Consider the following 14709-nt stretch of genomic DNA (forward strand, 5'->3'; position numbering starts at 1 on the left):
AATGGTGATATTCATCTTTTAAGTTCAAAATAAAAGCCATTTCTTGAACTTTTCTCTCCTGCGTTTCGGGAGCTATGCAATTTAGTAGTCAAGTTTCCTCGAGGAAAAGAAGTACGTGGAGTAGAATTCTCTACCAGGCCTTGCTGGTGTTTGCACCAGCCTCTGCTTTCGTGGTGTGGTGGTGATATAAAAAATGGGGATGCGTGAAAATGCATGGATGATTCAAATGCATGATTGAAATGTAGGTGAGGTAGGACATAGCCATAGGTGTCCAGGTTCTACGGAACCTCGTTTATGCTTGGTGGTTTCAAGTGATCCCGGCTGTGGATGACATCTGAAAACCTCAGAAAGGGAAATAGGGGTTTGGCATGTGCGATCAGACAATGTCAGGCAGGAGTGGAAAATTCACATGAAATATGGGGAAAAGGAGTGAAGAATTCCTCCTCATAGGGTGTTGCTTCACACCCAACGTCGGCAATTCTGGGACACTTTCAGATCAGATTCAGATTAGTGCTGCCATCTATACCAACGGATCCGTACGGTCACTGGTGTTGGAGTCCGCCAGATGTCGCTCGGCGCGCCCCGCTCTGCCATCAAAGTCCGGGGCAGCGGTTTATCATGCAGCCAAGGGCAGTTGAGGCGGCTCACGCGAGGAGTTTTTGCCGGCCAGTGAGAATCCATGACGTTATAATTTAATGACTGCTTCCACCTTCGTGTTTACGTCATTGGTGTCTGCACTTTCACTTGATGTCCTCAGGCAGAGACACAGAGAACTCAGGCTGCCTGAGTTCTGCGTGTGGAAGGAATGCATATTGCAACGTTTAGGTAGTATTGGGCAACATACGGCGAAGAAATCTACTGTTAGCCGAGACAAAACTTAGCTCTACGTTTCAGGAGATGCCAAATTAGGCTTTTGAGTGTAGATGAGATCATCTGCGTGAAAACAGTCCTGGAACCGCGTAAAGACATCGGAGGCCCCGTTATTTGCATGGGTTTCGGAACGGATGTAGCTAGCATCTTCTTTATTTGCATCATTATAAAATATCTGTTCAACAACTTTTTCAGCACAGAGCCGGATGCGTTATGAATTTGTTCAGTTACGTTGAGAAAGTGGCAATTTTCGTATGTAAGGGCAATAACTGTAATCTATACCATAAAACATGTATGCCAGCAACGACAAATGCGAAATGTTTATCTAACTGTTGCCTTAACTACCAGTGCATATCATGAAAATTGCAGTGACAAACCCCTGAGTGAAGAGCACACAAAGCTGTTCAGATTCATGTTCATGTTCTGGGCCACTGAGGCCCAAGATATGAACGAGAGTCTCATTCACAACGCACCCGTGATCCCATCGGGCCAGTCCTCAGCATACATTTTCAGAACCGAGGTCCTTATTACACTTTCCGCTCGAGGCCGAAGGTTGAGGATGGAAAGTTCCAGAATTCAACATTATGCATTCAAAGATGTTACCTGAGCAAGATACTTGTATGACATCACTAGACACTGGTCAAACCATGTTTTAAAGCGGACATGAGTTATATTGACAGTACTGGACGTTTCACGCTGTGTCTGTGGTCTCTCATAGATCACATAGATTTATGATCCTCACATGGTCTTATAGATCCTCTTAGATCAGTCTTCATGTATTGAAAGTTGATAATTCACCTTAAGAGCTGTGATCTCATCATGCCGAAGAACCAGGAAAGGAATGCGATTCTCACTTTTATCAAGTTCAGCAACGACTGACGTCCTGAAAAAAAATTATCCCAGCCTAAGTGTGGTAGGACTTGTACCTGCCACTCTCCCAATTCTGTGACGTCATGACCACGCGAAGTTCCGCTTCGTAGCTAAGTATCACAAGATATAAAATCAGTTGCACTTTGTGGTCAGGGGAAAGAGGAGATCGTTGACTACCGTGCGTTTCTAAAGAATGGTGTCATCACGTGCAAGTCAGCTGGTGATACGGCAGCCATTGCCGGGGCTGCCCGACCTATCCTGGTCGTATCGGAGAGTATGACCCAGCAGGACACTGTCGTCAGCCTGCCCCGACCTATCCTGGCCGTATCGGAGAGTATGACCCAGTAGGACACTGTCGTTAGCCTGCCCTGCGGCGCCGAGCGGCGCCTTCTGCGCCAACGGTACTTGCCTATGCATCATTCAGTACTTACGTCATCCTTTCATCTCAGTGTTTGTTTATTGCTCCTCCTTTCCGTCAATTCTTCCATCAAGTCTCTCAACTTTCAGCCAACTCTTCCGTCAAGTCTTTCGCCTTTCCGTCCATTCTTCCGTCAAGTCTTTCGCCTTTCCGTCCATTCTTCCGTCAAGTCTTTCGCCTTTCCGTTAATTCTTCCGTCAAGTCTTTCACGTTTCCGTCAATGCTTAGAGAATAAGATCTCTCAGGTTGTTTGGTGAGTTTGGACACCCCAGTAAACAGATGCACGTGTTTGTATGTCCTGTTCGCGGCGAAGTAGAATTACTCGGAACGGTTCCAAATACTATCATATTTTGGATGATTGTGGCATTATTACGGCACAAAGGTAGAATTTGCTGTACCTTTGGTTTAAAGATATTTCGTATTGGTTTTCCATATGTTGCTTGGTGTGCCAGGCCGTTGACCGAAGTGAACTAAATGCATCACATTAGAGGACTTCAAGTAATCGCGTGGCTTAATGCTAACAAGCATGCAAGAAGTGAAAGTTCAAGAAGTTAGAAAAGTTGCTGCCACTCAATAGCATACGGGAAAGGGAGCTTGTGACTTGGAAACCCCACAAACCTTGGAATTGAGTCAGATGCTGATTCTGTAGAGCATTGTCCCATTACTTGGAAGCTCTAAAGTTGTGTTTCACTTCATAACGTACCTTGTTGGGCATTGTCTCAGGAGGTATCCACTGCAACCTGCTCGGCCTGAGCAGTAGAGGCATTCATTACACACGCGCATGATTTGACTGCTAAGGATTCAGTAATGCACCCAGCGAATCTTCAAATGCTGGTATGTAGGAAGCGCTCGGCTGTCGAAAGTTGTCCGTCGAACCCCCCTGGCCGGGGGGGGGGGGGTACACCAGTGACCTCCAGACAGTCTCCCACGGCCCCGAACCCGCGTCGGAAGTGAGCCGTTTCTGTGCAGCGGGGGTGTCCTCGCGGCCAAGGGAGGTCAGAATCACTGAATGGCGATGGGGAGGGGTATGACGTCACGGACGGCCGGGAACATGGAAAATCCCGACCAAAAAGGCCTCGGAGGATCCAATGAAGGCCCGGTGTGGCAGGCCAGGTGCGGGCTCTCGCACCTGGAGGGAAGGCGAAAGAGCACGGAAGCCTTACACTGAGTGGTGCGGCGTTTGGTGCCGGACCGGGTTGGAACACGTGTTCTGTGAGGCTGTGCTCTGTTCCCGCGCCAAACGCCAACTGGGCCTTTGGCGGCATTCCATTTTTATAAGCCTGTCACGCAGCCGCACCGCATTTTGAGCTGCGCAGTGTGTAACAAGTATAGGATTATCCACAATGAGGGTATGACGATGATGCTTGGAGTGAGAGTCTGTCATAGTTTCGTCTTAACATGTGCTCCGCCATAGATAGCATCTCTTATTCCAGCACCTTGGGAAACAATAGGTGATAAGTTAGGAAGTGTTCCGTTCAATCACATAACGCATTGCAGGAACGGTATATTCGTATGACGTCACGTTTTAGGGTCACATTCACATTTCATTTCACATTTCGCATTTCACACGTCACATTTCAACGCACTTATGGACGCCGTTGACAGAACCGTGCCACTTATTGTACCTTAGGGAGTGGCGTTAGCTCTGAACAGTCTGATCGGCCTATTTATGGACCTCACGCGGTTGCAAGAGCACGAGACAAGCGGTGCCGAGAATCTTCCAACATTCCTCCTTCCAAAACTACCAAACGAACCGCACTAAAACAGAGGTAAAAGCGAGGACGTATGAAAAGGCGGCCTTGCACCACAAAGATCGTCGCATTTGAGCCAGGTGCCTTGGCCGCGCTCGTCGACAACTATGATTTGTCGACTGAACAAGACGTAGCAAACAAATTCACGTACCGCGCAGAACATCTGTAGTCATCAAAACATGTCCATCGGAGCAGTCAAATGTGGCGATTGAATGGGTTCATGAATCTTGGCAAATCACGCATTCCATCAACACTTATTCTTTGCGTCCGTGCATCGTTGCACTGCACGTGTAGCACTTTATTGAACAGGCAGGCTTCTCGTCCAGCCTGCCAGAATGATTCATCATGCGTTAGCAAATCTTAGAACGTGGAAGAAGTATTACCAAAATTGCGCAGCTCTAGGGAACTAGCGCGCAGCGTACCGCGTACTTTTACTTGTACATCGTGACAAAACCATACACATAAACATATATGCGCTACGTGTCTAACTTCATCGTGCATGGCCATTTCACATCGGCGATTACTTGTAGGCTTCGCGAGCTATGGCGAGAAACGTGAGGAATGTAAGCAAATTCGTAATACTGGATAACATCGACCAAACCTTGCACAGACATCGCAAAGACCCGACGGCTGGAATAAGCCATCTTCACTATTCTGACACGAAACAACGTACCTTACGCTATTGCTGTCTATTAACCATCGCTGGAACAAGACCGCAGCAACACAGTTTTCTCTGGCATGCTGGCCGACCAGCCAACCTTATCGTGTGCCACAACCATCCAGCCCGAACAGTCGGACCACCCGGCACGTCGCTACAGGCCCCGGCGCGCGCTCGTAGGCCTCACCAGTAGCCAACCATCAAGGCGGGCGGCGAGCAACCTTGGGCGCCAGACGGAAGTGCCCTGAGGTCACAGTCACGCTCCACTACCCTTGGATAGAGCCGAACACCTGGCGAAATACGCCACGCTTCACCTCCGGCGTGCAGAGGTCCTCAAACCAGGCGCCCTTGCAGCCCTGCCGCTCGAAGCACGCTATCCGACTGCCCTGGAATTTGAGAGCCATTGTGAACTGATGCGTTTTGGGCAGACGGCGGTTATGTACGAAAGACAGTGCACTGGGTGAGTCGATCTTCGTGAATTGGGTTACGCAGATTACGGTGATTCGCTCACGCCGTCCAAATAATTTATCGACAATGTTAGCGGCATTTGCTTCGCAAAATCAAACTGATGGTCAGCTTCAACTCTATGGTAGCTACGGTAATCCTGCGTCTTATCGATCTAGAAATAAAGTTACTCCAGATCTTTATCCCTATCGTCAATGTGTTTCCGTTCCTTTCCACTAGCTGACCGTAGTTTGCCACATGCACTTCTCGCAGCGAGAAACATAGAACAAAATGAACCGTGGCCGTGACAAAAACTCGACTACACCTGTATGTAGAACATTGCGCAAGACGTAGGCACCTAGACGGCTTGCAGCAAATACGCACGCATTCCTGTGCAAGTCTTCGTGCCCTAAATGACTATCGCGTCTGTAATCCAGCCAACCGACAGCAGCAATGAATGACAATATCACGCAATAAGGTCGACAATCGTCAAGGTTAGACCCAACAAACCAGTTTTCGTCGGTCCCCGAACTATGCCAGAGCATCTACTCGCGCGGAGTGCTTGACGGTTTGAGGATTCTTGTCAGGAATTCAGTTTAAGAGTCAGTAGCAAGACCAGGCTACGAAGCAGGGCTCTGAACGGAAAAAGTATGACTCGTCAACTGTACCGGCAAGTAAAGCATGCTGCGGGATTTGGATACAATCAGTATATTATCAGCAGGATAGAGAGAGAGAGAGAGGGGTGGGGGGGGGGGGGAGCGTTCTGCGGGATTAAAAATACCTCACGTGCCGAACACAGGTTAGCGTCGCCAGCATGTAACTACCGGTCATCTGATGAGTCTCACGCAATGTCCTACACCCTCGCCTGTTTGACTGCTGGGATCTGACACGAGCCTCCGACCCGCCCCCCCCCCCCCATCCCCCCCAGCGCAGCGGTGTGACACTGACACCGACACATCCGCCAGAGCGTAGCGGTGCGGCACCGCTCGCAACACCGCGTGACAGCGTGACAGCGTGCCTCGGGTGCAGCCAGGATTGTTTTGAGGCAGGAGCTCGGAATTCGGTGGTTTCTCATCACTGCGTGACAGCCTGACAGCGTGCCTCGGGTGCAGCCAGGATTGTTTTGAGGCAGGAGCTCGGAATTCGGTGGATTTTCGTCACGCCGGTGTTTTTAAACGTTCTGTCGAAAGACCTCTGTGATGAAAAACGAAGCCATCCGGGCCTGAGGAGGCCGCCCCTCCGGTTCCTCGCCGCGCTCCTGCGCCGTCCACAACACTGCGCGGGAGCATGACGCCGTCCGAAATACATATGGGACCACGGTACCATCCGAAATACCCCACGTAAGCCTGGTAGCGCTCAGAACCCCCATGCGAGCATGCCACCGTCTGAAATACCCAATGCGCGCATGGCACCATCCGAAATATCATACGGGCGTTTGACGCCGTCTGCAATGCTACACAGGACCATTGCACCGACCGTATTGCCACACGACCCCTAAAAAAATCCGATATCGTGTCCTCTCCTTTTCCCGTCCCTCTCCCTAAATCCCGACGACCCCAGCATTCTGCCGCCCTTACCCTGGCGTCGGAGTTGTTGCAGCAGTTGACGACGGCCCAGGTGCAGGGCGACAGCCGAGTCTGCTGCGCTTCTGGCCGACGCGCCTGCGTATCCTCGAAGATGGTGAAGGAGAGCGACGGCTTGGCCGGTCCGTAGTCGCCGTAGTCGCCGTAGTCGCCGTAATCTGTCGGGTCGCTGTAGTCGAAGTCCGCGGCGGCCAAAGCCGGCCCGGAGGACACGGAGGAGGAGACAGAGCCTGTCCGGGAGGAGACAGAGCCGGACCGGGAGGAGACAGAAGAGGAGACTGAGCCAGACCCAGAGGAGACGGAGGCTGCGGCAGACCCGGAGGCGGAGGAAGAAGCGGATGAGACGGATCCAGAGGCGGAAGACGAGACAGAGGAGGAGCCGAAGGACGAGCTGGAGGAGACGGAGGCTGGAGAGCTGCACGCTGGGCCGGCGCTCACAACCAGCCACACCAGCAGCCGAGAGATGTGCATGTTGACGTGCTGGAACGCAAAGTACCGTAAACACACAGTGGCTCGGACACTAGGCATCGCAAGAGCTTTTGTGAACACTGCTTACGTAACGCGGACATGCTCCGAACGCGCGGTACGGAATGAGCGGGATGCCTTTGAAACGAGCTCTGAAGCACGCGCCTGGATCACAGTGCGCGTGCACTTGGAGTGCGTGCATACAGACAAGTGACATTTGCCACGCCCAAGAGCACACGATAAGCACATTATGATCAAGTCGTAGCGTACCACAAACGTCAAAAAGATGTGTGCATAGCGCCGGGCTGTGTTATGTGCCGGAATTTTGATAGATGTTAGCCGAGGTGTAATCACGTAGTTACCATCGGAGACACGTGTTTCGCGTCCCCTCATAAATTTTTAACATGCATTAATTTGTGCGCAAACCAATTTGAACACACAGCAACTTAAAGGTGAAAAATAGAAATGAGTAATCGGGGAGAATGCGATGCTGTTTTACGTCACACAGAAATATCGCGCGTCCCCGACGGGATAAACTGGGGTTCCGATGAAAAAATTGTAGCTATGCCCCCTGGCTTCCTCTCCCGAAATTTTTGCAAAGGCCATGGGATGTCAGCCTGCTACACTAATTGGTGTACTGAGGTCAGCAGTCGATCTGTAGATTTGTAGAAAGGCTATATCGGCAAATTAATGTTTGTTAAGTCACGAAACCATTTACCGAGCCGTAATGCCAAAAAGACAATCTTAAATTTTATAGGACAAGCAGAAAACTGTAACGCCAAAACAGCAAATTTTCGAAGAGAGCAAGTCCCGAGTAACTAAGATGCAGGCGACATTGCACTAAGTCTTAACAATGTGGAATGAAACGCCATCATGACAAGTATTCCTACAGCATGATAAGCCCCTTTAGGATTTGCACCAACGCCAAAACTTTACAGTATTATTACATGATACAGGAAAGCTCATAGCCGAACGAAAAATGCCAGAACAGTTTGTAAGCATCCCGTGTAACTCAAAACTATTTTTTGGTATGACCAATGTCGCTGAACGCCCACCACCCAAAATCTAAATTCAAATATAAATATAAATATAATCTAAATATAAATTCGGCGCATGATAATTCCAAAATGCCTTTTGGGAGGCAGACTGATCATTCGTCTAGGATGTATATTGTCTGGACCGCGTGGCATCTATTTCACCGCTTCTGATGGACAACGCATAACGCTTAGCCGTACAACCAAAACTAGAACTACAATCACCAATGGGCTTCTCATACTACTTTTCCCAGCGCATCAGTGGGCTCGAAAACCCACGGCTCGAATACCCGCGTGCCGTTGTCTCTAACACTGAGCATTGCTCGTGAGAAGTTCTGCGGCTTCGTCCTGACGTAGCCGCGCCTCGGCCGCCCTAGCGGGAAGCTCCGCGGCTTCTTTCTGACGTAGCCGCGCCACGGCCGCCCTAGCGGGAAGATCCGCGGCTTCATCCTGACGTAGCCGTGCCACGGCCGTCCTAGCGGGAACTCCGCGGCTTCGTTCTGACCCAGCCGCGGCACGGTCGCCTGTTCCGCTGTTCCGCTGTTCCGGCACGGTCGCCTGTTCCGCCTGTTCCGCTGCACGCGCCAGCCTACCTCGGCCAGTGCGCTGGACGCGCCGCTGCGCCGCAGCCTGCTTGATATGCAGTGTTTCATCGCCACGCAGACTGGGAGAGAGGCCCGTGCTTCGCGGAGCCTCCGGTCGCCACTTGCATGGCATTGCGATCAGATCAGAGCTCGCCAGACACGCGGAACGGTGACTGCACTGGACCGTACTGGACCGTGCTAGACCGTGCTGGACGACGGGAACATGCTGGACCACTGGACCACACTGCGACGCCTGAAGACGGCCAACTCTGCGGTGCTCTATGCTCTGCATTAAACAGCTGTGACCACTGAGAACTTGAACACAGACCTGCGCTCATGTGATCTGCTGGGGAGAACACCCGTGAATTTGGCGATTTTTGTTTCAGCGAAACAAAATTTGGCACACTGAATGAAGTGGTGAGCCGCTGTAAAAACGCGATTCGTTGCGTTTCACCTCTGAGCCCTCCAACGACTCCACAAATCTCAGTGCTCTTTCTATGTGCGACGCGTTTACTTCCTTAGCCCAATACGCGCCAAGCACTGTCCTCTAAGTCCAAAGGTCCAAGTAAAATGGGACTCAAATTAACTAGTTCTGAAATCAAACCTCGAAGCATTCAGTTGCCGAGGCGAACAAGCTCTCGCTTGTATGAAGTCATCTCCTGCATACATCTTGACGCAACCTTAATAGTACCGTAACTGCCCCGATTCATCTAAATGCTCTCTGGGCTGGGTAAGCCCATGGGTTCCAACGTGAAATGGATAATAGGCTGGGTTAGGCACAGGATGCTAGTACGGGCATGCGTAAGGTGGTTACGGAATTCCGAATATACACTTAGAGAATTATCCATGATGTTACCGCCTGCCGTACCTGCGTACCGTTCAGCGTACCTGCTCCATTCCCATTGCTGTCATAATAATCATCGCACAAGGCTAGCAGTGAACAGTCCGGAAACATCGCCATATTTGCTAAACTGACTTCCCAAAAAATCAAAATGGGTGGGTAATGGGTGGTACAGCAGGAATGTGTGGTGGGTGCGCCGGGTCGTACGGGCGCAGCGGCGAGCGGGCGGATCGGATCGGGGGACCATATCCGCAAACGCCCCTGGTTCCATCGCAGTCAACTGCTATCAAGGTCACGCCTCAGCACAGAATCAAATCCCGTTCTGACCCTCGCCTCGTCGCAAGCAGCCGATCAAAACAGCGCGCCGCCGCGCCCGGAGGTCGCGACCTATCTGACCTCGCTCTGACCCGGACGCGTCTCACACGCGGCGGGACACGAAGAAAGCGCGTCCCAGACGGGCAGGGGTCGAGACAGGCTTCAAAACAGGGCACTGGGCACCTGACGCTTGCTGTTTGTGCACGCGTCGTAGCGCAGAATGAGAAGACGGGACGCTATGAGTAGACCCTGCAGACTTCGACCTAAATCGTACATAGAAATAAAAAGACGTGATGGTTAGCGAACTAAGTCGTTAACCCCATGATTCTCGCGGAAAGGGAAAGGGCTCGACCGCCTTTGGACACCACAAGGCATTCGTTCTGGGTGGCGGATCCAGCGCGCACGCACCACATGGGTTGGAGGAAAGCCGCCGAGTGTAATGCTCAATTTCCGGTGGGAAGATCGCTGCGTCACGTATGAAATAACAAGGAGGCATAACAACATATGAATGTATATGTTTCCATATATCTATGCAAATATATATATATATATATATATATATATATATATATATATACGTGCGTACGAAAAGTTGCATGACAAGCATGAGCGTACGCTGCTGGCATGTCATGACCAGCACATCCTACCGCGCTCAAACATGGCGTGGGGGCTGGTCCAGCATATGACGCAAATTCAGCACGTTTCTTGACTTGAATCAAAGCTCGACTCCTCATTGCAATTTGGCATCGTTGCCATGTTATTTTCGTGGATACGCCACGCAGCGAGGCGCCGCTGGGGCCGTACATCGGCGCAGACGCAGTGAAATTCAAGGCGATTACCGAGCAAGCATACGAACTTCAAGACGTTCGCAAACCTGGTTTAGTCTCGGTCCAGTTCCTACGCTCAATAGCCCCGATATTTATGCAGTGTCATGCTCCCCGTCTAGCGGTGACGACCGAGGGCTGTGAACAGGCGGCGGAATAACGCTGGTCATCAAACGGACGTTGCGCCGTTTGCAAAAGTGCATGTCCTTATGTCGGTTTCCTCTGTTCGACGCGATCTACAATGTTAGGAAATCTGCTGTGGTCCCATTGCAAACGAAAAAAAATAGTGCCAGAGAATGACGTGTACACAAACGTAATTTATTATTCAGGCAAAAGGAATAGCATCGCGGAACAAGTTAAGTCACTGCCACCCTAACCAGCGGCACGCAGGCACCACGATCTAAACGTTCTGAAATAGCATGCCCAGCACAAACAGGGAAGCCCGTTCATTATGGCCAAGGTGCTGGCCACAGTGGTTGCCCGCACGCCTCATACGTAACGGCCCGTCGTTGTACTTTGTAAACGGCAGCAGCTGGGCTTGCTCCCACCCCTGACTCATCACGATAACCCAGAAGGAGTTTATTGCCGGATGAATTGTCGTTCATAATTTCGCCCGAAGAAATTTGGGTTTGCGGGGATTGTGAGTTGCACCACAAAATGGCCGGGATGGTTTACTTGCTAACTCCAGTTTTTGCTGTCCAGCAAGGCATTATGCGTGAGGCAATACAATGAAGTGCAATGACCTTGCCCTGTCCTGTCCTGTCCCATGACAGTTATCTAGACCTTGCGAGTGCCATCGATGAACGCCATCACCTAAACCTGTTGTTTATTGACGGTCCAGACGCAGCATGTGAAGCGCCAAGTCCATGTCGTGACCCATCCGGCCTTTCTCTTTGACGGACGACTTTCCATGCATTTCCACACCATTAACGCGAGCGAAACTCAAGTGATGACCGCCCCGCTAGTGTCGGTTGAAAGGAACTGGAAGCCAGGAAAGAAACTGGGGTGACCAAGGCAAATTAGGGAGTGCATACACAATGCAAATCGCAAGTTGTTCAGTGCGCCAGCGAGGAACATTACTCACATAGATAAGGCAGTAGTAATGGCCTTATTCCTCGGAGAAAACTCAGGTGACTGGAATATAATGGGGCTGATATATCAGCAACACGCCTTTATCCAAACATCAGAAGAAGTCTTCACCAATAGCAGAATTCTTTTACGATGAAGATGGCGCGAAACACTGATTTTGCAAATTGAGAAGTTCAGAACACCATCCCGACGCAGTGTCGACCGAGCTCCTGCCCCCAAGGAGATCGCCATTCAGGTTTTTTTCCAATGCATCAAAATCTTACACCGTTTAGTGCCACCTGTGGTTACGTTCCTGCTGTGTTGCATTATTGCCGCTTGTCCGGTCTCATCGTGCGACATGTAGCCCATGGACTCAAATGAAATGCATCACGCCGGGCCCGCGGAGCGATCCGTAACAAATGCATGATGATTAGGCGACGGAACTCGAGCGCCGAAGAGCCCCATCTCACCTGTGAGTGTTCAGTCGAAACGTCAGCCGACAGCGACAGACAAACGACAAACGCAGCGCACCACGGAAGTCGCAGGTGACCCGGTGACCCTGATGACGTCAGCAGGGCGGGCGCAGCTCCGGTACACGAGCGAGCCTCCGGTCCAGCGGCGCCCCGTCCGATCTCCGTGCCGCCCCTGCACCTACTACGGTGCGACCGGCGGACAGAGCGGTGAGGAGACGACACAGAAACCTGGCGGCGCAGGGGCGGAGTCAGGGAGGCCGACTGGGGAGGCGGGAGGAGGGAGGGTAGGTGGTTCTGACGGAACCTGTGAGTGATGCGATGCAGTGCAGGGGCGCAGTCAGGGAGGCTGGAGAGGCAGGAAGCTGGAGAGTGGGTGGTACTGACAGAAGCTGTGCGAGTAATGCCATACATACAGAGCAGGGGCGTAGTCAGAAAAGCCGGAGATGCGGGAAGCGAAAGAGCGAGTGGTACTAACGGAAGCTGTGGGAGTCATGCGATACGGCGCAGGGCCGTAGTCAGGAAGACTAGAGACGCATGAAGGGGGAGAGCAAGCGGCACTGGCGGAGCTGTGAGTGATGATATCACGACACCATGACATAATATCATGATGACAATACGTGCAGGGGCGGCGTCAGGTCCATGCTACTGAGAGGCGGCGTGGCTTCAGTGCGTGTCCGTCTGAATAGTTGGGTGAAAATAGAGCTCTTACCCGGCGCAGAGGCGGAGCCAAGGCAAAAATCTTGGATCGCTCCTGTTTGCATGCCGCCATCAAGCACCATGAACCGTGAGTAGCGGAGGGCTGGGACACTGTGCGCCGTCAGGGCTGGGACACAGTGCGCCGTCAGGGCTGGGACACAGTGCGCCGTCAGGGCTGGGACACAGTGCGCCGTCAGGGCTGGGACACAGTGCGCCGTCAGGGCTGGGACACAGTGCGCCGTCCGGGCTGGGACACAGTGCGCCGTCAGGGCTAGGACACAGTGCGCCGTCAGGGCTGGGACACAGTGCGCCGTCAGGGCTGGGACACAGTGCGCCGTCAGGGCTAGGACACAGTGCGCCGTCAGGGCTGGGACACAGTGCGCCGTCCGGGCTGGGACACAGTGCGCCGTCCGGGCTGGGACACAGTGCGCCGTCAGGGCTGGGACACAGTGCGCCGTCAGGGCTGGGACAGATCCCGTGAAATGCAATCAACGTGACCTGAGGAAATACAGCCAGCACAGGCTTTGGTCAAGTCGACTCTCTCGGGAGGTCCGCATGGTTTGGTCAGACAACAATGGCTGCTCGGCAGGGAAAATTGCTTAACAGAATCAAGATCCTCACGGGAGGTGCTTAAATTCAAGCCTGCGCACCGATCCCTCTGGCCCGAAAACTAGAAGCATCATGCGAGTATGCGTACATACTGGCCATACCAAAGAAATCGTGTTGATAGCGGCGTATGCGGTGATAATGACTATGTCGATATTAAACACGGCGTGATCTGCCTTGGCATCACACAGAGGCTGGGTTGGTTTTGGTGCACGGCATGGCTGTTACGTTACCAGACTTACGTCACCCCCACACCATGGTTCAGGCGTATATTTTCCTTTTCAGTTGGAGGGACTTATTCAGCCTTGTTTGGGCGACCACGACAGCTCCGCAGGAAAGGTAGGTTAACTCTATGAAGGGACGTATCCAACTTTGTACAGGCGACCACGACAGCTCCGCAGGAAAGGTGGGCCAATTTTATGTAGGGACTCATCCAGCTTTGTACAGGCGACCACACCATCTCCGCATGAAAGGTGGGTTAATTCTATGAGGGACTTATCCAGCTTCGTACAGGTGACCAAACCAGCTCCGCAGGAAAGGTGGTTTAATTCCATGTAGGGACTTAACCAGCGTTGTACGAACGACCACACCATCTCCGCAGGAAAGGTGCGCCAATTTTATGTAGGGACTCATCCAGCTTTGAACAGGCGACCACACCAGCTCCGCAGGAAAGGTGGGTTAATTCTATGAAGGGACTTACCTAGCTTTGTTTGGGCCACCACGCCAGCTCCGCAGGAAAGGTGGGCTACATCCGTGGAGAAGCCGTAGATCGCATGTAAAAGGGGTTTAGCCGCATTCATTTTGAGTTGGCTCCGCCGCCCAGCTCGTTGTGCAAATAACACTGTCGCCTGGATTTTGTCGATTCCGAAAGCTGTTTTGAACTCCTGATTCTCTACTTCCGCCACTCCATCAAGCCACCACTATTTCGTGACTCATGTGACTGCTCATTTAGCTAGCAATCATGTCCCGTGACACACGTGATTACACGTTGAGCCGCGGTCAGCTCTTCTCACCTACGTGATTCACGGATCAGTGCCGACCGCGAGTTTGCCAGTGCCAAACAGGCGGCGTGCGGCGAACGCCCACTGACGCAGCGTAATGGAGAACCACCCGGCTTTTCCGTAGTCCCACCGGAGCCATTGTGTAAATATCCGAAACGGTGCGGCGAGCTTTAAGTAGTTTCCTGGGCGGGTGCGCCTAAATAGCATG

General features: G+C 52.0%; 1 protein-coding gene across 1 annotated transcript; it reads right to left on the bottom strand.

Annotated features, from left to right (window-relative positions):
- Nucleotides 1-4698: 4698 nt before the first annotated feature.
- Nucleotides 4699-12371, bottom strand: LOC119094990 (serine-rich adhesin for platelets). Its single transcript, XM_037217902.1, has 3 exons — nt 12196-12371; nt 6589-7074; nt 4699-4953 (listed from the first exon to the last, which is right to left on the bottom strand). Exons 2-3 carry the CDS (start codon nt 7063-7065, stop codon nt 4834-4836), a joined length of 597 nt encoding a protein of 198 aa, XP_037073797.1. The 5' UTR covers nt 7066-7074; nt 12196-12371; the 3' UTR covers nt 4699-4833.
- Nucleotides 12372-14709: the final 2338 nt, after the last annotated feature.

The sequence above is a fragment of the Pollicipes pollicipes genome, unplaced genomic scaffold (assembly GCF_011947565.3).
Source record: "Pollicipes pollicipes isolate AB1234 unplaced genomic scaffold, Ppol_2.1 Scaffold_1600;HRSCAF=1878_pilon_pilon_pilon, whole genome shotgun sequence".
Lineage (NCBI taxonomy): Eukaryota > Metazoa > Arthropoda > Thecostraca > Pollicipedomorpha > Pollicipedidae > Pollicipes > Pollicipes pollicipes.

Bases quoted from the DNA above. Each gene is read 5' to 3' on its own strand.
- LOC119094990 (XM_037217902.1), bottom strand. From the start codon at position 7,065: ATGCACATCTCTCGGCTGCTGGTGTGGCTGGTTGTGAGCGCCGGCCCA. The intron at 4,954-6,588 runs GTAAGGGCGGCA...CTCAAATTCCAG, and splicing joins GCAACAACTCCGACGCCAGG to GGCAGTCGGATAGCGTGCTT.